This window comes from Apis mellifera, linkage group LG2 (genome assembly GCF_003254395.2).
Source record: "Apis mellifera strain DH4 linkage group LG2, Amel_HAv3.1, whole genome shotgun sequence".
Lineage (NCBI taxonomy): Eukaryota > Metazoa > Arthropoda > Insecta > Hymenoptera > Apidae > Apis > Apis mellifera.
Genome location: NC_037639.1, coordinates 4,485,001 through 4,509,338, shown reverse-complemented (window position 1 = coordinate 4,509,338; position 24,338 = coordinate 4,485,001). Strand labels below are relative to the sequence as shown.

Genomic DNA, 24,338 nt, shown 5'->3' with positions numbered 1-24,338 from the left:
ATTACTTTATAATTTCAATGATATTTGACAAAAAAATTTACTAACATATAGACATAACAATACAAATATATTATGTTTAAATTTGAAAATATTGTTTTAACACATAAAAATATTATATCATGTTTAAAATTTAAAAGAAACATGAAAATACTTTATGTACAGAATTAATAAAATATTATATAAAATGTATACAAAATAATATGTATAAAAAATATATCTTAAAAAAATAAAAAAAAATTTTAATTTATTTTGATTATTGTAGTATTAATTAATTTTAAATTTAAAATCAATTTTATTATCATGTAAACATTCTTCATGTATAATGTATAAGTATTTGTAATAATATATTTTTAATTATTGTTATACAATATATATATGTATATATATATATATATATATATATATATATATATTATAATTGTTTTTATAATTAAATTATATAAAACATAATAGAATATTTTAAATAAATATTTGGATAAATGAATTGATAAATTAATAAAAATAAAACACAAAATTTAATTATAATATAAAAATATTTATAATCAAAAATTATATATAAATAATATATTTTATATATATATATATTATAGAAAAAGAAAGTAAAGAAAGTAAATTTATCTTCAAATAATTGAATATTTTTTGACAAAATATTAATTCTTTTATTTTAAAAAATAATGTTATTTTCTTTTGGTTTTTTTAAAATTTATATAACTAAATATGATATAATATATAATTTAATTTAAAATATATATTCAAAACGTATTATATCTTCATTTATATTAAATATATAATAACAATATTAAATATTTAATAATTTAAATGAAATAAATACAATATATTTTTAATTTTTATTTCGAAATTTTTACTGTTCTTTATCAATATTCTTTTTACTCTTGAAATTATTATTTTTTAATAAATAAATTTTAACAATAAATTTTTATTGTATAAGTTTTAAATACGCGCTTAATTCTATACTGTTATTCCCATCACATGCGTTACTGCATCTCTACGATTTCTTGCTACTTATATAGTTCAGCTAGTACAAAATGGTTGACGTGCCTTGACTGTATGATACAGATTGGTTGATACAACATTTCATTTGCCTATGAAAGAGTTAAATATAATAAATCGCATATAATATTAATGGATTTATAAAGATTATTATATTTCAGGTGTGTATTTTTTTTTTTTTTGCTATTTAAGTAATATATAATATATATATTATTTTGCTATATATATATATATATATATATATATATATATATATATATATATATATATATATGATAGATAGATAGCAAAATAATTAAATCGAGCGTTCACCTGTCAATACGGCTTCCTTTAGTAACAAAATATTGTTTTTATCAAAGTGTAAAATACTCAATACATAATTGATATTTTCTATCTTAATAAATTTAAAATACAATAACTGTGTTATATTTTTCATTAAATATCATATATATTTGTTAAATTGTTAAATTTATATATTTTATAAAGATATTTTTGAAATGAAAATTTTTATCTAATAATATTTGTATATTTCAAATATTTCAGTTTCTGTTCTCTGAAAAATTAAATATTCATTTAATTATTGGAAATAAAAAAGATGGAGAAACGACAGGAAATACTGGCTCCGTTTTCTTTTGGTAAGTTGCTATTAAAACAAGAATATGAATAATTTTTCTCTATCTGTCAATATATTTATTTATTGTATGCAATAAAATATTAAAAAAGGAAATATTTAATATTTTTTAGAATTAATATCCTGTCTATATTTTATTTAATAAAAGCTTTTTAATATAAAATTTATAAATAAAATTTTTATTAATATTATATAAATTTTTAAAATATATTAAAATTACATAATCTAAATATATCTATATTTTAGCATATATTATATTGAAAAGCTTATTTAATAATAGTAGAAATTTGTTTTTATAATTTATTTAAAAAATATTAAAATATAATAGTAAAATATATAGTTTTAATAATAATAATAGTAAAAGTATATAGTTTTAATATATTTTAAATATAATAAATATAATAAAAATAAAAAATTTTTAGTTTCTTTGAAATGATAATTTTATATGAAGTTTAATAATAGAGTTGATTAATAATATATATTATATATTATATTTTTAATAAATTTATATCATGTTCAGTTTTATAATTTTAGTTAATTTATATTGTGTTTATTTTTACATTTTTAATAAATTTATAATTTAATTATCTTATAATATTTTAAATATATTTCTAATATGATTTTATCATTTAGTTTTTTTATTTTTTAATAGAAAATTGAAAAAATATATATTACATGTATTGAATAATAATTCTTTTTATAAAAAATTAATTACATTAAATAATAATTTTTTTTATAAAGAATTAATTTACTGTTAGTAAATTTCTTAATAATATAATAATATTCAAGTAAGATTATCATTTATTATAATTATAGGATTTATATTGAAAACATATTTAATTTTTATATGGTTATATGTAATTCATAAACATGAAAGTAATGTAAAGGGCATATTGATTTTTAAAAATTATATACTTAATTAATGTTTTTTTAATATAATATTAAAAGCAATAAAAATGAACTACTAAAAAATATTAGATATGTAAAAATATATTTATATCTTTATAAAGTAAATGAACACGATAATATTTTCATTCTTATAACTCTTTAATAAAAAAAATGTTTGGAATAAATTATAATTAAATTATTTTAAAATTTATTTATGATCATTCTTTTTCTGACAAAGATTTAAAGATTCGAATAAACATAAATTGGAATGAATTTTAATCCCAATTTTAAAATAAATTGTTTAATGTATATATAAGTGGATGATATATAAATATATATCTTGAGAGATATTTAATATTTAAAAAATTTTTAAAATATAATAAAATAATTAATTTTCGTTAATCAATATGAAGAATAATAATTCTCGATTAAAAATAAAATTCTATAGATATATGATTTGAATTTATAAATATTTCGAAATAGAGTAACTTTTCGAAATAATATTTAATTATATAAAAAATGAATTATAAAAATGGAAGCAAAAGATGAAGTTGAAAAAAGAAATAAAAGTATTAAATTAAAGTTTGGTGGTCGATTAAGGATCGGGGGTGTATAGAGGTGGGGTGGCACGCGCGGACCAACGGATCAATTCGCGCTTGGGAGTTACGGGGAAAAGCAACAGTGTATCTATCCCGGAAAAGTACTTGGTATGATTTGACCATTTTTACTTATTCTCAATTGGGATGACAATAAACTATTTATCAAGTCAACGTGTAGGTAAAATACAATATGTTAATTGATTGAATATTTTTACCAGTCATTAATATCCGTGTAATTCATATGATCAACACTCATTTTTCATTTTTTTTAAATATCATATGTAATATAATATAAATATTTTATCAAATATTATGATGAAGTATGTTTTATTATCATTTAAAATAATAGGATTAAATAAAGAGTTTTAATTTTACGTATTATAAGTTAATGTTAGATTGATTTAATAAGATATTTTTATTTCTGAATTGTAACATTTGATAATCGATCTTGGATTTATAACCAATTTTAACATAATAAAACTTAATTATTAATTTCGATGAATTTAGCTTAATTTTTTTTATAAAAGAAAATTTCAAATTTGACAAAATTTCCTTTTTCATATTGATATTTGCATATTTATAAAGATATAAATACAAATAGCATTATAGAAATATTTGACCTGATTTTCATAGAATATGCCTTTATACATTACTAACATGAAGATGAGATGCTGCTGCAATTGTCACGAGCGGGTCCTATTTGTTCTCTTCGCGAGTCGATATGCGCGAGGACATTTGAATATTGGTTTTCCTATATCTTGATGCAGTTCACGAAATGCAACATTCCTTGCACACGAGTATCATCTTTTTCGCAAAAGAGTATTTTTTTTTATTATCTTTTTTATAATTTTTGAGTAATTTATGTTGAAATATTCGTATTTTCATTATCTAAGTTAATTATTAAATTTACGTAATAAAAACTTTCTTATATTTATAATATATACTCATAATTGATAAATTTATTTTTAATATATTTATAGATGAGTGTCCAAATAGTGGAGAAGATAGTGAAGAAGATGTAATAACTGATTATTTGGGATCATCGCATTCTGATTGCGATCGTATACCTATTATTAATGGAGATCTTGGCAGTTTAAATCTACATGGAAATATAATTACTGAAACCGGCTACACCAAAGATAATACGGAAAAAACGGCTATTACAATGTCTCAAGGAACTGATGAACAGCAACAGCAGCATTCATTGCTTACACTTGGCACTAATAATCAAATCCAAACTAATCCTTTGGTGCCAATTATCAGTGTCACGCCGCATTCTCCTGGTCTTGCTAAGAATTATCCTGTTTTAGGTAAATTTTTTTCATTATTTGAATTGTGGATTTGTTAGTTAATAATTAAATCTATATTGTAATCATCGAAATATAAAAACCAGAAGATACATTTTGTTAAAAAAAGTAATTACAAAGTGCTATTTTTGATATGAATAAATATTTTTTAAAGATTTTTTAAAGAATATAAGAAAACTATTATAATATTATTTTGATTAATAATATTGTAATTGTTCAATATGTAATTAATTTTTAAAATGACAAACATGTAAAAAAAAATAAATTTATAAAATAATTTATGCAAGTAATACTATATTTTGTAATATCATACTAAATTAATCCTATATTTTGCTATTCTTAAACTGATTACATCGGAAACATTGCATAAATGTATATCACGAACTATTTTAATAATTGATATAATAAATCATATTTATCCTAAGATAATTACACTGATTTTATAATTATATAATTATCCTAGGAAAGCAATTATGCATTCAATACTTATGATATTCATTGCTATTTTAATTTTTGATGATGCATGCTCTTAATTATTTGTTTCTTTTGTTATGTTATTTATTTGGTTAGAGTCAATTTTGATGTTAAAAATAATAAAAAAAGGAAGAAAAAAGATATTTGCGAATTTTTCTATATTTTATAATGAATGTAAAGGCTATCATAATTCTTAATTTGTATAACACTATTCATTACATTTCATTGAATTCAATATCGCTTGATAAAATTTTATGTGCTTCTGTGGCTAACAGTTTATTCACTTCCTTGCAGAGGACAACTTGCAACATCTGCATGAAATCCATGATTGTATTCAACGTATGAGAGATTTAACGCTGAGCAATTGGGGATATAATCATCGCACATCCCACAATGATGTACCTCAACGATTAACTTCATCATGTCCTTCCCTTTGTCCTTTAATTTCATCTGAAATTGCACCACGCTCGAGTAATAATGATACAGGATCTGATCCTGATCTCCTTGTTAACTGTTCCACCAATAGTTCTCCTACACATTTTCCATCAGTAGGTCCTCGTTCACAGAATGCACAAGGTATAGACAGGAGACGCAGTTGGACTGATCTAGAAGATACTCGATGTGGACGTCGCAGATATTCTGGACAAAATCACCTACAAGCACAAAATATGGTTAATATTATGTTATACATATTTTAAAAGTTACTTTCATCTTATTTGTAGCATGATTGCTTTATTGCTTTTTTCATTTTGCTTTGTTAAATTTTTTATCTATTTATTTCATTACAACATACTCAATATTTTTCTATTACAATTTCAGCGACAACGCAGTATTAGTTTAAGTAGTCTAGACAGTGAAATGGAAATAGAATTACATGGAAAGTCTTGTACCAGGCCTGTAGGAGTTGGCAATCGAACATGCAGATCACAAGCAAGTACTCATTCTCTCAATGAAGCTGATCTGGTACAGGTAATTTAGAGAATGCTTACAAGTTTTTTGAATATTTGATTTGTAATGAAGAGGTTGAAAATTTTTTTAACAGAGTGAATATCAGAAGATAGTTACAAAACGATTCAAAGGTAGTCAAAGATTAGCAGACAGTAGTGGTTTAATGCCTGGTCTCACAGGCTCTCGTTTACCTCTTCAGAAATCTATTTCAACACCTTCAATTGTCACACCCCAAGTTAATGCTCATTTAGCAGAGACTGTGACTAGGACAACACCATCACTTAAAACGTAAGTAAATTAAAAATATTTTTAGATTGCATAGCTAGATCAATAATGATGTAAATTTTAAAATATTATACTGTTATAGTATATACTTATACTTTTATAGTATTTATTTGATAAACAATAAAATAAATATAAGCTTAAATATAAATTATGAATTTTTAAATATTATTATTTATTAATAATTTTAATTTTTTAAATTAATTTTATAAATTCTTTATACCTATAAATAATAGTTTGGTTTTTATGATCTAGCTTGCAATCTTTTTGTTATATCACATATAAATAATATAGAATAACTCATATATTATGTATATCAAATATAAGATATATAAAAATTAAGATACAAAATAGACCTATTATCTTATGGGATTTAATATCAAATATGTTACAGTTTGTTATGTTATTGATTTTTTATCATTACAAATTTTAGCTTTATTGATTCTGAATCAAAAGAATGGCCCAATTTATTAAGTAATTAGAATGATTTATAAATTATTAAAAAATTTTATTTTTTATTATTTTTTTTATTTATAACTATATGATTAATATGTGGATTTTTTTATTAATATATGATTTTGTAATTTATATAATAATTAATGAATATTTTTTCAATTAATATTATAATATATAAAAATGTTATACATGTAAACTTTATATTTAAATTTTATTTAATTTTATAAATAATATTTTAAAATATTTATTCTATATTATATTTCTATTAGAATAGAATAATAATATATTTATATAGAATAGAATAATAATATATTTAATATATCTTATATTGAAATTTAATTAAAATTTTAATGATTACTAATATAATTTCTATGTTAAATCTGTAATATTGAAAATATCATTAAAGCAGTGATAGTTCTAAAGTATTGAAATATGAAATAAGAAAATGCATTTGATTTTAGGTCTATTTCTATTCTATATTTTTTACATCTAAAACAATTTTTAAATTAATAATAAAAAATGAATGCATGATTTATTAATATGTTTACAAAATATTTTAAAGAATATTATATTAATTTAATAATCCTATTTTAAGAATGCCTGCCCTTAATTTGTAGATGAAAATATATAGCATGATTGCACTATTTATTATTATATTTAATTTTTAATTTCTTCAAGATTAAATCACACTTTAATTAAAATCAAGATGTTATTTCATCTTCATGATATTTAATTGCTAAAATTATTTAAAAAAATTTTCGAATTTTATTTTGAATTTATACTCTTTTGTATATCTTAACTTTGCATATTTGTGGCACTTATGTGGCACTCTCGGTGGAAAACCACACGAGAATTTCTGATTTGCATCTTTTACACAATAGTCGCATACTTTGTGTTTGTACTTGACAATTTCCTACCATCCTGCATGGTACAGCCGACGTGAAAGAAATGAAAAGGGTAGTGGAAGTGAGACTGAAACTGAGGATCTTCACACACCAAACAGCCATGAATTTCATGAAGATAGAGAAGGCACTCCAAATGCTCAGATATCCCTTGATGAACTATTGACTGAGTAAGTATTATATATTTTTAGAGTTTTTCATATATATATATATGATATATTCTAAGAAGAAAGGGAAAAAAAGGAAAAATTGACTGGTTTGTATTGGTTTCATCATTAATTTTTTTTTAAATTATATACACATAATAAAATTGTAATATTATTTAGATTTTTCTAAATGTATATTGTTTCTTCACAAAATGCTCAGTAATGTATTATGTATTTAGTCATAATTTATAATATTTTTATTTTAATCACTTAGTGTAAATATATCATGTAGTACTGCTTGTAAATATTTACTGTTGAATATTTCATATTTAAAATTTTTTTGATTAATTATATTTATACATTATTTATAATACAATTTTTTTTAATTAATTTTTAGTGCAGTTGTATATGATGATCATCATTCAGAAAAAAGTAGAAGAAAACGAGGATCTATTTTTTTCCGTAAAAAAAAGGTAATAATATTAAAAAGTTTAGATAAATATATAAAATATAATTTTGAATGTTATGATGAAATTATAGGATAAAAGTGGTAAAAAAACTAGTCAACAACATTTATGGACGACAATAATGGCAGGACCTCAGGGAAGTTTACTATGTGATGTTTGTATGAAACACTCAACAAATAAACCCATACTTCTACATTGTGACCGTAATTAATTAATTATATATTAATTATATATAAATATATTTGTATTTTTATTAATTCATTAATATTGCTATTATATCAGATTGTGGAATATCTGTACATCAAAGTCAAGGATGTAAAGATCAACTAGTGCTAGAATGTATTAAATCAAAAAATCATTCTAGCAAAGCTGCCATTAAAACTACATCAAGCATATCCACAACTTCGAGTAGTTATAATGTTAAAAGAGGATCTACTGCATCATTACCATTACCATTATCATCTGGAAGTGGAAGGTAAATAATTTTTATTATCGAAATTATAAATTTCTTGCATTGGATCTGCGTATCTGTGATTCAAGATTCGCACGCAATTGGCATGGCTAGGCCTAAATTTGGAGTTTATTACAAACTCCTCTTATTTGCAACAGATATAAGTTTGAAAATATATATATTTGCATTCTCTAAAAAACTTTTTACTTTTTTGTCCATTAAATTTTTATAAACAATATATCATCTGATAAAATTAACTAAATTTAATTAATAATACTTATTATTAATTCAATGTAATCAGCTATTAAAATTTAAAATATACTTACATATTTAGAAAAATTCCAAATATATTTATATATATTTAAAAATTCAAATAATCTATTACATTTCATATTTATATTTATACTAAAAAAATCTTATCGAATTTCTATATTTTATAAAATATATAGCTAGAAAAGATTGTATCTGCTTATTATTCAGAAGCTTTGGCTGGTTCATAAGCTTATTATTTCTAATTAATTTTGCAGTTTATTAGCCAATAGTATGATGAGCTTTAGCGTGTTTATCCTCGTGTCTTTAACATGAACTAATAAACATTTATATAATTAACATATAAAATTCTATACCCAAACTTTTTTAATTATTTAAATATTATTTTTATAAATTTAATATAAACTATACAATATGAAAAATAATCATTAGTAATTTAAAAATAACTTGATGAAGTCACACAATTAAAAGAACACATGATTTTTTAACGCTGCATATTTATATGTTTTATATTGCGGTAAAATATGTTTTTGAAAAGATAATGTTTTCGTATCAAAAATTATGTATTCAAGTATCAAGTAATGTATAAAACTAAAAAACATAATAGAATAAGAAAACTGAAGAAAGAAGGGAAACAAAAGGCAAAATGAGGTTGCCCTAATGCAGTGTGTGCTTTTTCCTTCCCCCGTGCATTCCCTCTCGTGCAACGACAAACCGATCGATTGCTCACCGATTAAAGGGAAATTAACAGCAAGAAAACTGTGACAAGCTACAGCCCTTGGCGGCGAGTTGCTACTAAACTTGGAGTCAAGTAAGTCTCAGATGTCTGATGTGTATCTCCTATTTTGTCGAAGCGTTCGTACGTTTCTGTTCGTGTATTAATCCTACACAGTAGTAGGATAACCGTGTCTATCGTTCCTTGATTCTTTTCTCGCACACATTGTTTAAAAGGCAATTGAATTGCCTGTTTGTGTTATATTGACGGAAACATCACCTTACCCCTGCCTATGCTTCTGACATGCTTGCTTCAATTTTTTATAATTATTCAATAATATATTTTATACATCTTATTGTAATTTCATTCGATCATAATGATATAAACTCACAATTATTAAATGATTAAATAATTTATTTATCGAGCATTATCAAGAATGAACATCTAGTATTATGTTTCCAATCGATATAAATTTCTTTATTAATTTCATTTTTTCAATTTCAATTTTTTCTCCACGTTATAAATTTATAATTTTATTTATAATCTCTCTCATGCTATAAATCTATCTCTAAGAATATAAATTTGATATTTTTCATTTACATAAAAATTTTTTAGAAATATATTAATATATAAAATATTTTGGATCGGGCTGGGAAAGATTTTATTTTAATATTGCAATTTAATCACATACTTTGTTTTTTCATATATTTTATTAATGATTAAATAATTGAAAAAATATAGGTATTAAAAAAAACTTTAATGTATAAATGTATAAATATTTCATACCCGACTTAAATATGCTGATTAAGAGCATTCATTTTTTAGAAATTTGTATAATTATATTTCACAATTTTTTCTAACTTATAATTTAAAACTTGTGAAATAAAATATAGTTATTAATATAATAATATATAATGTATATAATAATAATAATATAATAATGATATATATAATAAATAACTAATTTAATTCAATTAATGATTAAATATATAATAATTAATTACGATTATATATCGGTTGAATAAAAATTTAATCATTAATCATCATTAATAATCAAGTATTTTAGTTATAATTAATTATCAATTTTATTATATTTATTATATTTTATTATATTTTTTATATATTATCTTAAAAATAATCATTGTAATAAGTCATTTATTAAAAATTGAATTTTTATCAATTATTTTTTGTCTTGCATATTTTAAACATTATTTAAATTTAATTTATGTAGAAGATAAATGATTTGTATAGAAATGTAACATTGAAACATATTTATTTATATATTATATTTTAAAAACAATAACAAAAAATAATCATATTTATGTAAAAGATAATATCAAAAATAATAAAAGTATAATTTATCATATCTGTAAATAAGTAATATATTTTAATATTGTTAAAAATTATATTAAAAACAAAAAAAATATAAGCTATTTTAATTAATTTTAATTATGACATGTAAACAATTTTTTTTTCATTAAAAATATTGAAAAAAATATTTTGAAAATATGAAATATATTTTTCTTTCAGTCAAACAATAAATGAGGAAAAAGATGGAGATGGACAACATCGTGATATATCTAGGTTTGTAAATTTTTGATTAAATTTTAATTTTTAAAAAATTTTTTTTTAATTAAATTTTTTTTATCATATAACTTCTTTTGATTAATTTTTTTTTAAAAGATAATTAATTTAATAGTTTTAAATTAATAAATTTAAGAAATAATTATAAATTTTTTGTTTAATATTTTAGTGGATTAGAAGGATTTGATCTTGGAGATGATACTTATCAATTTACTGTGGGTGATTTGGAAGGTTTGGATCCTGAATTGGGTCTAGCTAAAGAAGAACCTGATTCTTGGAGTACCGCCATTGGACATAATATTGCATTGCGACTAGTTGATAATTGTGAAAGAAAAGTAAAAAGACAAGAACACATTTATGAGTTTGTACTTACGGAAAAACATCACTGTTTAGTACTTCTCGCTATGGAAAGAATCTTTGCGGAAGGTCTTCGACGTCACTTTCGTTTAGGTCAACCAGATTTAGAACGCATGTTCCCGAGATTACGTGATCTCATTGATATTCATTTACGATTTTTACAAAAATTACGTAAGCGACAAAATACAAATCCTGTTGTTCCTACAATCGCTGATATATTAGTAGATCAATTTTCTGGAGAGAATGCGCAACGTATGAAGAGTGCCTATGGAGAATTCTGTAGCCGTCACAGAGATGCTGTTGAAGCTTATAAATATTATTTACGTCATGATCCTCGATTTGCACGATTCGTACGTCAATGTCAGGTTAGCTATAAAAAGATATATTTATAATTTAATTTATTTATTTTATACTTAATTGATGCAATAACAAAGAAATATATGATTAATGTTTATGTATAGTCACATCCTTTATTAAAGAAGAAAGGAATTCCTGAGTGTATCCTATTTGTAACTCAACGTTTAACAAAGTATCCATTGTTAGTTGAGCCACTCATAAAAACGGGTATTGCACAAGAAGAAGGTGAAGATTTACGTAAAGCTTTGAGTCTTGTTAAAGAAATTTTAGCTGATGTGGATGCATGTGTTGCTGATAAAGAAAGAGAAGATAGAAAATTAGAAATTTATAATAAGTAAGAAAATAATATTTTATAAAATATATTTTTAATTCTATTTATGCTCTCTTTAATTCTATAAATTCTATAAATAACATATTTCTTTTTGTTATTATTTAGAATTGATGCAAAGTCTTTTGCAACTTATCGTGGTACCAAATTTAAAAAATCAGATATTATGGCATTTAATAGAATTTTAAAATTTGAAGGTACTGCATATTTAATGCAAGGTCGTGGAAAAATGACTGCCATTGTAGTAGTTGTTCTTTCTGACATATTATTTTTTTTGGCTGAAAGAGATCAGAAATATGCATTTTTTGTGCCTGACAATAAGGCTGGTATAGTATCACTACAAAAATTACTGGTTCGTGAAAAGGCTGGTCAAGAATCTAGAGGTATTTATTTAATAAGTAGCAATCCAGCTGAACCTGAAATGTTTGAATTAAAAATTCAAAAACCTAAAGATAAACAATTATGGATACAAGCAATTAGATCAGCTGTTGAAGCCTGCCCACAAGAATTTGAAAATGAAATTGATACATTAACTGAAAACAACAATAATAATGAAATAAGAGATACACGTTCCTCTTCTATATCGTTTCTTTCTGTTGAAGAAAGACAACGTTTAATTAAAATTAAAGAATCACACGTTCTTAAGATAATTGGTATGTCTGATATTTAATAATATATGTGTATGCATATTAACATGTATATTCTAGAGACAGATACAAAACAGATACAAAAATATTGGTTGAGATTTATTTATTAAATATACAAGCAATTTAAATATATTGAAAAAAGCGAGGCTACAAAAAGATAAGATAATAGAATTGAATTTCTCTGTTTTATATATTTATAAATCTTAACCAATATTTTTGTATAACTTTTATATTTATTTGGTTTTTAAAATTAACTCTTCATAGATATTTTCTATAATATATTAATATCTTGTTTAAATATTATTAGATTGGATATATTAAGAACAATTTATTATTATAATTAGGTGAACTACGCAAAAAAGATGCAGAACAAGCATTATTACTTGAAGAAAAAATCAACTTACAAATGCAACTTTTACATGCTGCAAATATTTGGAATACAAATGAAAATAGTGATAATGAAAGAATAGAAAAAGTTGATAAAGAAATTTTAGATTATACTAGATTAGTTCATAATGAAGGAACGGATACTACACAATTACGACAAGAGGTTATATTATTATATTTTTTTAAAAGAATTAAATTTTAAATAATATAAGAAATTGTATTCATGAATATATAATTTCCAGAAATTATATTATAAAAATTATATAAATAATAAGTTATGAAATATCTTGAATAAATAAAATTAAAACTGAAAAATCATTTTTTTAGGTGGTTGCAGCTATTCAAGAAGCAACAAAACTTGCTAGCTCATTATCTTTTAGTGCTGGTGGTGCTACTCTTTCAAGAAGTTTGAGTTCTGCAGGAGAACGACATAGTGAAGCTTATGTTCCATCTGCTCTTTGTGTTCCTCGAAGAGCTGAAACATTTGCGGGTTTTGATCATAACAAAGTAAATGTATAATACATTATTATTTGAGCAATTAAAATAATAAGTTAAAATAATAATTATATGTTTTTCTTAGGAAAAATATCCGTTACGAGAATCTGCAATTCATTCCGTAATTTCTCTTCCAAAAGTTAGTGAATTTATGAAAGAAAATCTAGATGAAAAGGAAAATCAAGATACAGAAATAAATAAAGATCAACAATGGGCAGCAATTCGTTTATCTCACCATGTTTATAGGTTGGTCTGTATAATTAGTAATCAAATGACAACAGTTGATAGTCTACAGGCTCAATTAGCTGCATATAAAGAAGGAAGTATGGGTAAATCAAATAATAGACCTAATCCAAATCGACAGTTAGAAGAATTACGTAACTTACAAGATCAGTTAAGTCGAGAAAAAGCAGCATTTCGTGCTGCATCTCAACAAGAACAAAAACAATTAGAAGAAGAACGAACTGAATTGGCAAGGCAACGAGAACAACTGGCAGCAGAACAAAGAGATGTTACACAGCAACGAGATCAGTTATACCGACGACTCGAGGCATTAGAACGACAAGGGGTGACATTAGTTACAAGTTCTGCACCTACTTCTACAACTATTCATTTATCTCATTTGACGCAAGGAAATGATACTATACAAACACGAAAATCACAACCAGATGCTAAAAGAATACCATTAAATTTAATTAGTGCTACTAATCAGCAAAAAGTGCAAAGTAATCTTCCTGTCAAACAACAATTGCCTTTAAAACTTGCTAGTGGGAGCAACAATAATAGGTATGTATAAATATTATTTATAAATTATATAATTATTTAAAATATTACATATAAAATTAAATTAAAAAATTGATATTAAAATATGCATATATATATTCTAATAATATATTTTTTATTTAATAAAAAAATTAGAAGTGGAAGTACGAGTAATAATAGTCCCGATCGACATTCGCGAACGGGAAGTAGTCCGGCAATTGTTACTGGATCTACATATTCTTCACCAGAATTAGGAAATAATCATGCTGGAACGAGTCATTCCTCGAATCGTTCACTTCGAATTACACGATCGCCTCCAGAATATCCACATCAACAGCAGCATCAACGAACAGAACAGCAACAACCTTTGGAGGAAGAAGTAATTTTTTTCTGACGTTTCTTTCGTTTTGGTCGGAAACATTCTCGATCTTCTCGTCCTACAACTGGCGAAGCTACTCCAACTTCCACGCTAACTCCCTCCCGAAATCAATCAAAAGATGCTCAACCTAGAAGTCGTGTAAAGTCATTTTGACTTTCAACATTTTCTCGGTAAGAACTTTGAATTATTTTCATTTTTTTTATAATTATTATTAATTTCAATTTTCCTTGTTCATATTGTCTTTATATTTTTTTTTATTCCTTTGTTTCTAATATTTTCTTTTTACTTATTGGTATTTTTTTCTCTTTTATTTCCTTTTTTTTCTCTTAACAATTTTGTCTATGTTGCATATCGAAATACAATGTAGTACACAAGTGATGCATTTAAGGTGTCCATAATAATAGTGTGACTATTAATAAAAAAAAAATATACATATTATTTTCAATATAAAATTAAATAAAAAATAGTGTTACTTTTCAACTGCTACTAAGGGCAATAATATAATTTTTATGCAAATTCTCACAAAATCTATTAAAAAAAAAAGAATAACTATAAAATATATGGACAAATAAAAAAATAACAATTAGTGCTCAGAAATATTGCGGGAAAAAAAATGTTAAAATGGCTTAGTGAGATAGATCAGCCGATCTTGTTGAATCCTTATTCGTTATGTTATTAAGCCGACTGACAATTTTAGAGACATGATTTTAGACGAATCTTTTAAGCAAATCTGTTGCAATTTGCTGAATATAAGATAGAAAAAATACATTATTAGAATTGCATATACATGGATATGTATATAGATATACTTTTTCATGACATATGTATGACATTACGTATGTTGAAAGCAAAAATGTGTGAAAATATATGAATGAAAAAAGATAGAAAAAATGAATTCGTATGTAACATTTGTGACACGTACATGTGCGTATTTGTAAATGTGAATGCATGTATGTGTACGAATGCCTGAGTGACCGCGGTAGCTATTCTTATACTGTAACTTTAAAAGTATTTTAATACGTGCTAAAACGACGGATAAGATCTATTATTATCAATAGTACATTGCTGTTACGTGTGCCAAGCCACAGATTAAAATCATTAATTTTTTGAATATCATTACATCATTCCATTAATAAATATGTATAAATCATTTTTAATTTAACAAAATCAATAGCAATCCAATTTTACATTTTACATCTTTCTTCGAGATTATTCACTGCCATTATCATTAATCTGTAATTTTTTTTTCTTCTTTTTTAAGTAATATAACAAACTATTTTATTTATTGCATTATATATATTAAAATTGATAATTTTTGATTGCTTAAACTATTTTATTTATACGAGACTTTTTTTGTGAAGAAAGTTTTTGAATATTTTGGAAATAAAATTTATTCTAGAGAAAGTATTCTTTAAAAATTGATCATACTGCACGTTTAAGATATTAGATAAAGATAAAAATCTCGAATGTGGTTTTAGAATATAGATCATTATTATATTTTTTGTTTTAGTATATATGTATGTTTAGATTTTGCACGTATTTGCCTCAAAAGATGCTGTAACGTGCAATATGATCGAATAGAAGAACAGCGTCGTCGAGGCACGATAATAAAATATATAACTAATTAATTTATCTTCGTAAGGAAACATAATACTATCAATTTGTCTCAATTTTGTCTCAATCACATACACACACAATCGTGGTGACAATAGTTCTTAAAAATATTTCCATAAGATTTAAAGATTATGAAAAAAAAAATTTAATTCTTATAAGTCTATTACAAAAAAAAAAAAAAAAAAGAAAACAAGAAAAAAATACCGAGCATATATCAGCTCGTAAGGAGTATTGTATTAATCTGTTAGTAGCCTTCATGGATGAGTGTTCGACTTCATTTCAAGAACACTTAATAAAATAAAACATTTTTAATGTCATGATGCTCATTATAAAAAAAATAAGAAACATATATGAAAAGTTTTAATATTGGAACATAATTCCAAAAAATCATTCCACAGTTAGATATTACAAAATATATATATAAATTGTATATTCTTTATATACATTAAGAATATTGCACTATGTCAAATGTAGCTTAATACAATTAAAATTTATTGTTATTAAATATTATCCTTGTACAATGAAGTCGCACACCATCTTCAGGGTAACGCGAAGAATCAAACTGGAATAACAACTAAGGAGTAGTGCGGCGGCCTACATGCGTCTTTTGGCATCTAACATATTTGATGCTGTTAGACAGCATAAGTTTAAAAAAAGATATAAAGAATTATTAATAACGCGGTTTTCCACGTTTTAGTGAATCTTTATGTCTCTGACGCTCATGGGAAGTATTTTTGTACGTTTACTCTGTACCTACTATTTTACTCTAAAACTATATCTATTGTTATCATTGTGATACTCGCTACTGCGATCGTCTTTGGAAATGTTAACGTAAAATTATATCTAATAAATAAACGCGTATTTGTTAAGACGCGTTTACTTCATAAATCAGCATTAATTCTCTTAAAATCTAATAAATTAAATTAAAAATCGTTATGTCAGTTATATGCTAATATCAATTGTTACTTATTATGTTACTTGCTTAATTATTTTATTAAGATTATCATTTATTCATAAAATGTGTTTATTTTATAACAAATGCATGTCGTAAACATATTTTAATCACTTTTTATATTCCGAAATAAAATCATTTTTTCCGGAAGGCGATCCATAAAAGTTAATCTGTTACTTAGCGAAAGTAAATAAATATTTACGATATTTTTCTTCCTGTTTCAATTCTATACAGATATATACATACTGATATGTGATTTACATTCCTTAACGTTTATATATACATATGCTACATTTTTCGATTGATACATGAATCGCTGTTAAATCATTAACCGCATAAGGAAATAATATCTATTTATTATAAATGTACATACAACTGTTATTGTAATAAAGAAAAACGTGAGGGAAATGTACGATTATGTTAATGTTACGTAATATTTCTCTTCTGTTTATTATATTTACTTACAAAAACTCTTTTTGCATTTACAAATTTTTATCCTATCAATTTTAATATGGCTTAGTTCTGTGTTGACGATCCCGTCCTTTGCCAGTACCAATTTTTGCCATCAATTTATGGCTAGAATTTTGTTGGATAGGTATAGTTTCAGTTTGTCTCCAAATATTTATAAGTCCACCTTCACCTACTGTTATTAAGGAACCACTCTGCAAATAATACATTAAAATATTCATTATATTAAAATAAATTTATATTACTTATATTAAAATTATACCTTTTCATGTAGCCAGCTATCACGTACTATTTGTTTATTTCCTATCATATTATAACATGTTTCTAATCGATCATTTATGATATTTAAACATCTCAAATTTTCCCTAAAATTTTATAAGAAAAAATATATAAAAATATTGCACTAAATAAAACTAATTGAATAATTAATTAAAATTTAATTAATGTTATAAGTTATGATGTCAATGTTATAATATAACATCAGGATGTTATATTTTATAAAAATATGTTATATCAAATATGTTATATTTTATAAATTATTTAAATCATATTATAAATGTTTAATAATAATTTATATTGTTTACCCTTTAACATTACTGGAACCTGCAAGGAGGAATGGTTGTCCAAGTGCATTTGAAGCATGAAATCTAACTATATAACAATCATCTGGATCATCATTCTGAAAAAAAATAGTATAAATTATTATTTTGAGATTATTAAGATATTGTATTCAGGTATAATATTTTATTTTTTTTCATTTTGAAATCATTTTCAAATTATTTGAAATTGATTTTTTCTATAAACATCAATAATAATATAATCAATAATAATACTATTACATACTAACTTGAGAAACTGTTAGATTACTACGTTCAAATTTAGCATATGGAGTTGCTCCATCACAGTCCCAAAGTTGTAATGAATTATGTGTTGTGCACCAAAGATTATCATCATTTAACCAGCCTATCCTATCCTTTTTTTTTTTTTAACATATATAAATTTCAATCTTGTTTATATACATTTCAGATTTTATCTATTTAGAATATTAGCTTACCACAGATGATTCGGTATTTAAGGAATAAGTTAATGCAGAATCTTCTGATGGCTGTGTAAGGTCAAAGACATTAATCAGTCCATCTGTACTACCCGATGCTAAGACATCCTGCTTACTAGAATGAAATGCCAAAGAGGTTACATCTTCCATATGAGATTCCCAATATCCGCCAAGAAGATTATTTTTATCATCCAATTTTGAATTAGTATGTCGACTATCCCAAAATAAAATAAATGCATCTCCTCCAATATGCTCAGTACCACCTGCTACAAGTTTTTCATCACAACTAACATCAAAACTGCAAAGAGGTCTCATTTTGCCATCTTCTGTACTATCTAAAAATACAAGGAAAGTATAGAGATAGAAATATAAACTTATATAAATAAAAAATATATAAAGTTTATGTATAAAGTTCATAAAATTTATATGAACTATATATATAATGGAAAATGTAATATTTATATTATATCAGTTTCTGATTTTTAGAAGAACTTTCTATATACCTTTAAACCTTGCAATAACTTTGCCCTTAGCTCGTAAATCACATGCTGTAATTTGTCCATTATTCATTGCTGTGTATAAAATATTTCTAGAAGTAGGACTGAACCTAATACCAACAATAGGTGCTTGATTATGAGTTAATGTAATAGTTTGGTTTAAACTTTCCCCAACAGAATATATTACACATGTATGATCAGATAAAGCAGTACCAATTCGAAATTCTGGATCACTATACATAAAAATTAATTTATAGTATATCTTGAACAGATTTTTTTAAATATATATAATTAAGACAATTTATGTCAAATATAATATTTAATATTTTTTAAATATATTTTTATATAATTTTATATTTTTATATAATAATTAATATTTTTAATTGTATAAGTAATCAAATATAATATAATACAAAAATAAACAAATGATGTTACAATAATTAAAAAATTAAATATCAAATAATCTAAATTTAAAAAAACATTGATTTCATTATACATAATAAAAAAATATATTTTAAATAAAATGGAGGGAAAATTGCGTGATGCTATTCAATATTTTAAAATAAAACATACATAAAAAGTTTTTTAAAAATTATAAATTATGAAATACTATACTTTTTTTTAATTGATTTGACATAAACTGCTTCATAAGAAAAAGCAAGATTTGCCTTTGTGTTCCACAGACGGCAAGAATATAATTATGATCAAGAGATACTGCTTCTTCTATCGATGATATTAACTCGCTTTTTCTTTTGACGGTTCGATTGTCATCATGTTTACGTGTACCATGTTCAACACTTAATCTTTTTAATGATTCAACTATTTTAGCCATGCTGCTCGTTTTTAAAATTCCGAGCAGATATTACAAAATTAAGGTTAATATCACGTTTGGATTATAGCCATACGTCTTCGAAAATATAAAATATTTGTCACTTTGAACAAAATCGAAACTATTAGATTTTTTTATCTTTAACTTTCTTTGTTTGGCGTATAAAATTATTTAATGTAAGTTTTTTCTTAATTTAATAATAAGTTTCATCAGACTACGCCGAACAGAGAAGATGCGATTTTTTTTTTTGACATCGGTAGGAACAAAAACTAACGTAAACTGTGAAGTTTGTTTGGTGTTCATTAAAATAAAACCATTACTACTTTATCGATAGATGGATTTTTCACAACCACAGACTATGTATAGAAATAGACCAATAATACAATATATTTTTGTGGCACATTTCTAGAACTCTAAAGCATTACCATTTTCATATCAGTGACAATATTATCAACAGATTATGGAAAGTTATTTTAACTTTCGTTATGGTAGGAATAAAAATTTAAATAAAATTAAAAATATGCTTTTATCATATACATATACTTTGATATTGTCAAGTATTATTCAATAAAAATAGCAGGATTTAAAAAAATATAATAATCCAATAACAAAGAAATAAAAAGAAATTTAAAGCATTCTATCGAAAAATGACGCTATCGAAAATTCATTCAAATTTATTCTTTCATTACTTGTAATCTTGGAAAGTATTTTTAAAATATATAATTAACTGTTTGGACAATTAATTATATATTTTAATTAACTATTATTGAATTTAAGATAATAAAGATTTAATATCAATAATAATTTAATATCAATATAGTTAAAGAAAAATCATAAATATTAACCTACAAATTTTTTATATCATTTAAGATTTATAAAATATATTTATATATTTGATATATTTGTACTTCACCATTTAATTCTAATCATAATAATTTATAAACAGTTTATATATAAATGATTTTTAAATATTTAGAAAGATATAATTTTATTTTTAAAAATTATAATATATTAATTTTCATTAGAATCATGTAGAATTAATTTAATAATTATTAATTAATTATTGCATTGTAATAGATTTTAAGATAGATTTTAAAATTTTGTATTAATTTTATGAGTAAAGATATAGAATAAATTATTAAATAATATTTTTTTGATTTTTAAAAATATTTAAAAATTTTAAAATTATAAAAAAAATATAGATATTTAAGTATATCACATATGTATTAATAATATTAATAGTATATTATATTAATAATATTAAATTATAATTTACTAAAAAAATTCAAATTAAACTTTGTTTTCTTAATAAATTATTTAATATATTGTTGTGAGAATATATAAAAATTATATTAAATAGGATCAAGAGATGTTTTTTCATAAAAATGAGGCGCTAATTCTAATAACCATTCTGGTTGGATCACAGTTATATCCTTCATATATGTTTTATTTGTTTGTAAAACTTCATAGAATAATAACCTTGAACAAAAATATAAGAATTGAGCACATTAAATATATTATTATAAAAATATAAAATATTAAAGTTAATATACAAACCATTGTGGTTGTTGAAGTGTATATAAACAACTATTTGGATGTATATATAAATCTTTATTTCCACGAATTGTTTTATACGTTCCAGTATAATGTAAATAAGCTACTTTCGAAAAAAGTCCAGCGGTTATACATTTTAAAATTTGTTGTACATTTCCTTGAACAAAAATAATTGTTATAAAAATTTTTATATTTATTATAATATATCTATTTATAATAATATTTTTAATTTAACTTACGATTACATGAAACCAATGGTATATTTAATTTTTTCATCATAGAATGCATTTGCGTTCGAATTTCCATAGCTCTGCGCAACGCTTTATTATTAAGAAACTGTTTTTGACACCAACTACTTGTTTTATTTTTTTCATATGCAATATATACATTAAGTAACGTTAATAAATCTCCCTCTTCAACTTCAAATTTTCTTTGTGCTATTCTTGCTTTTATAGCAGCTTGGCCACCTGCTGGTCTTATGAAAACATTTTGTACTTGAAGCATAGCTAAAATCGTTGATATTTCTTCGGAACATCCCATTTCACCTATTTATAAAAAGAATTAATTAGAAATAATAATTAAAAAATTATTTGACATAATCAAAATAATTATATATAAATACATTATTAAATTCTGTTTCTTTATTTTAAATTAATAATTCTTTTATTAAAAATTTTACCTGATACTATAAGAGATTTTGCTAAAACGGGTTCTAATGGCATTTCTGCCATTGTTATACCTAATGGTGTTGTTAATTCTCCATTACTATCAATTGCTCCTAATGCATAAAGTAATTCCAGTCCAGTAAGAAGATTTTTACTTGGTGGAGCAGAAGGAAAGTTAAATCTTAATACATTATCAATTCCCAATGCTTTTAGTTGTAAGATAGCAGGTGCTAAATCCGAACGTTGCATTTCTGGTGGTGTTGTTTCAAATAGTTCCGAATATGCTTTTTCTGTGTACAATCTACAATATTACTTATTAATATTTTTAATATTATAAATAAACAAAAGTATATTAAAGTTTTAGATAATTGAATGTTTGTATAAATCAAATACCTATAAGCTTTTCCTGTTCGAATACGACCTGCTCGACCAGCACGTTGATCTGCGGAGGCTTTAGATATCGGAACAATTATAAGAGAATTTGTCTGAGTTTCTGTCTCGTACCATGGAATTTTTACAAAGCCACAATCAATAACTAGATTAAAATTTCAATATTTTTATTTTTTATTATTACTGAATTTTTTTTATAAATTTTTATTATTACATTTAAATAATATTAATATAAATATATAAATAAATATATAAATAAATATTACTTAAAATATAAATAATAAATAATCTATAAGAATATATTAAAATGGTACCATAAATTATATTTGGAATAGTAATTGATGTTTCTGCGATATTCGTCGCAATGATAACTTTACGAGTGTCTTTGGCAGCTCTCCAAAATACTTTCAGTTGTTCTGAGTTCGGAAGAGATCCATACATAGCTAGAGGTAAAAGTTTCACTACAAAAAAATATAAAGACAATAAAATTTATCTTAAATGTTAAGCAGTTATATAATGATAACGATAGTAAGATGTATTACTCACATTTTCCTTCTTTTATAAGTTTTGCATGCTCTAATAAAAGAGAAACTGCTCGGTCTACTTCATCTAAACCTGTAAGAAATGCTAAAATATCACCAGGTTCTTCGTTTTCATGAATTTTCATGACAGTATCTATGACACTAGTCACATAATTAGCCACTGGTTCTAAAATCAAATACAACAAAATATAAAAAATTAATTTCATATATAAATTTATTATAATTATGTAAAATCATCCTACAAATATTTTAAAAAATAGAAAATGAAATAAGAAAATTAAGTCAAAAAAATCAAAACATTAATAAATAAAAAATCGCGAAAAATAAAAAAAAAATATATTGTAATAATGATTGTAACATATTATTTTTATATTACTTTATTATTTTTTTGTAGGATGATATAATATTATATAATTATGTATATAAATATATACCTTTTATAAAAAAAATATCTACTGGATATAATCTACCTTCAATAGTAAGTATAACCGCGGTATCTTTCGTTGAATCTTTTGTTGTATTTGTATTGAAAAAATCTCGAAGTTGTTCTGCATCAACCGTAGCAGAACAAACAACAATTCGCAAACTTCTTCGTTTCTAAAATATTAAAAAAAATATTTTTATATTTAATGTATCTTTTATTTAAATATAAATAAACATAAATTTATAATTATTGATTATATGTAATTTTATTATTATATTATATTTAGATTTAGATATTAATTATATTTAATTGTAAAAAATATTGCATATATTTTACCCGAATTATTTTTTTCAAAAGTCCCATAATAATATCAGTAAGAAGAGTTCTTTCATGTACTTCATCTACTACAATTACGGAGTAACTTGTCAGCAAAGGATCGCTCATTAATTCTCGAAGTAGAATTCCTTCTGTCATGTACTATAAATAATACAACTAATTACTGAATC

General features: G+C 23.2%; 3 protein-coding genes across 14 annotated transcripts in view; 1 reads left to right on the top strand and 2 right to left on the bottom strand.

Moving 5' to 3' along the window:
- The first annotated feature begins 1,017 nt into the window (after positions 1 to 1,017).
- LOC412143 (rho guanine nucleotide exchange factor 18) lies at positions 1,018 to 17,326 on the top strand. 9 transcript variants are annotated; one of them, XM_006559115.3, is made up of 19 exons: positions 1,018 to 1,172; positions 1,555 to 1,646; positions 4,110 to 4,439; positions 5,205 to 5,581; positions 5,730 to 5,879; positions 5,953 to 6,146; positions 7,531 to 7,668; positions 8,042 to 8,117; positions 8,185 to 8,314; positions 8,394 to 8,586; positions 9,572 to 9,643; positions 11,078 to 11,131; positions 11,301 to 11,853; positions 11,950 to 12,179; positions 12,282 to 12,826; positions 13,165 to 13,370; positions 13,535 to 13,714; positions 13,788 to 14,488; positions 14,621 to 17,326. In XM_006559115.3, the coding sequence occupies exons 2-19, from the start codon at positions 1,607 to 1,609 to the stop codon at positions 14,856 to 14,858; spliced, it is 4,407 nt and encodes a 1,468-aa protein (XP_006559178.2). In that variant the 5' UTR covers positions 1,018 to 1,172; positions 1,555 to 1,606; the 3' UTR covers positions 14,859 to 17,326. The 9 variants fall into 9 exon arrangements, with proteins under 9 accessions (XP_006559178.2, XP_395607.5, XP_006559176.2 ...); XM_006559113.3 differs by lacking the exon at positions 1,018 to 1,172 and adding an exon at positions 3,763 to 3,948; XM_026446413.1 differs by lacking the exons at positions 1,018 to 1,172; positions 1,555 to 1,646 and adding exons at positions 3,184 to 3,303; positions 3,763 to 3,948.
- A 419-nt stretch (positions 17,327 to 17,745) lies between these two features.
- On the bottom strand, positions 17,746 to 20,597 carry LOC551536 (WD repeat-containing protein 89). The gene is made up of 7 exons (XM_006559112.3): positions 20,097 to 20,597; positions 19,435 to 19,661; positions 18,932 to 19,266; positions 18,725 to 18,850; positions 18,462 to 18,556; positions 18,140 to 18,242; positions 17,746 to 18,071 (listed from the first exon to the last, which is right to left on the bottom strand). Exons 1-7 carry the CDS (start codon positions 20,258 to 20,260, stop codon positions 17,916 to 17,918), a joined length of 1,206 nt encoding a protein of 401 aa, XP_006559175.1. The 5' UTR covers positions 20,261 to 20,597; the 3' UTR covers positions 17,746 to 17,915.
- Positions 20,598 to 21,553: 956 nt separating this feature from the next.
- The window catches only part of LOC413147 (probable ATP-dependent RNA helicase DHX35), a 10,873-nt gene continuing 8,088 nt past the window's right edge, over positions 21,554 to 24,338 (bottom strand). For all 4 annotated transcript variants that reach the window (XM_396598.7, XM_026438934.1, XM_026438933.1 and 1 more), the window contains 9 exons: positions 24,169 to 24,309; positions 23,843 to 24,005; positions 23,413 to 23,574; positions 23,181 to 23,327; positions 22,870 to 23,011; positions 22,491 to 22,777; positions 22,051 to 22,356; positions 21,815 to 21,968; positions 21,554 to 21,736 (listed from right to left, as the gene is read on the bottom strand). In XM_396598.7, coding sequence (XP_396598.4) covers positions 21,610 to 21,736; positions 21,815 to 21,968; positions 22,051 to 22,356; positions 22,491 to 22,777; positions 22,870 to 23,011; positions 23,181 to 23,327; positions 23,413 to 23,574; positions 23,843 to 24,005; positions 24,169 to 24,309 — 1,629 coding nt within the window. In that variant the 3' untranslated portion in view covers positions 21,554 to 21,609. The remainder of the gene's footprint in view (positions 21,737 to 21,814; positions 21,969 to 22,050; positions 22,357 to 22,490; positions 22,778 to 22,869; positions 23,012 to 23,180; positions 23,328 to 23,412; positions 23,575 to 23,842; positions 24,006 to 24,168; positions 24,310 to 24,338) is intronic.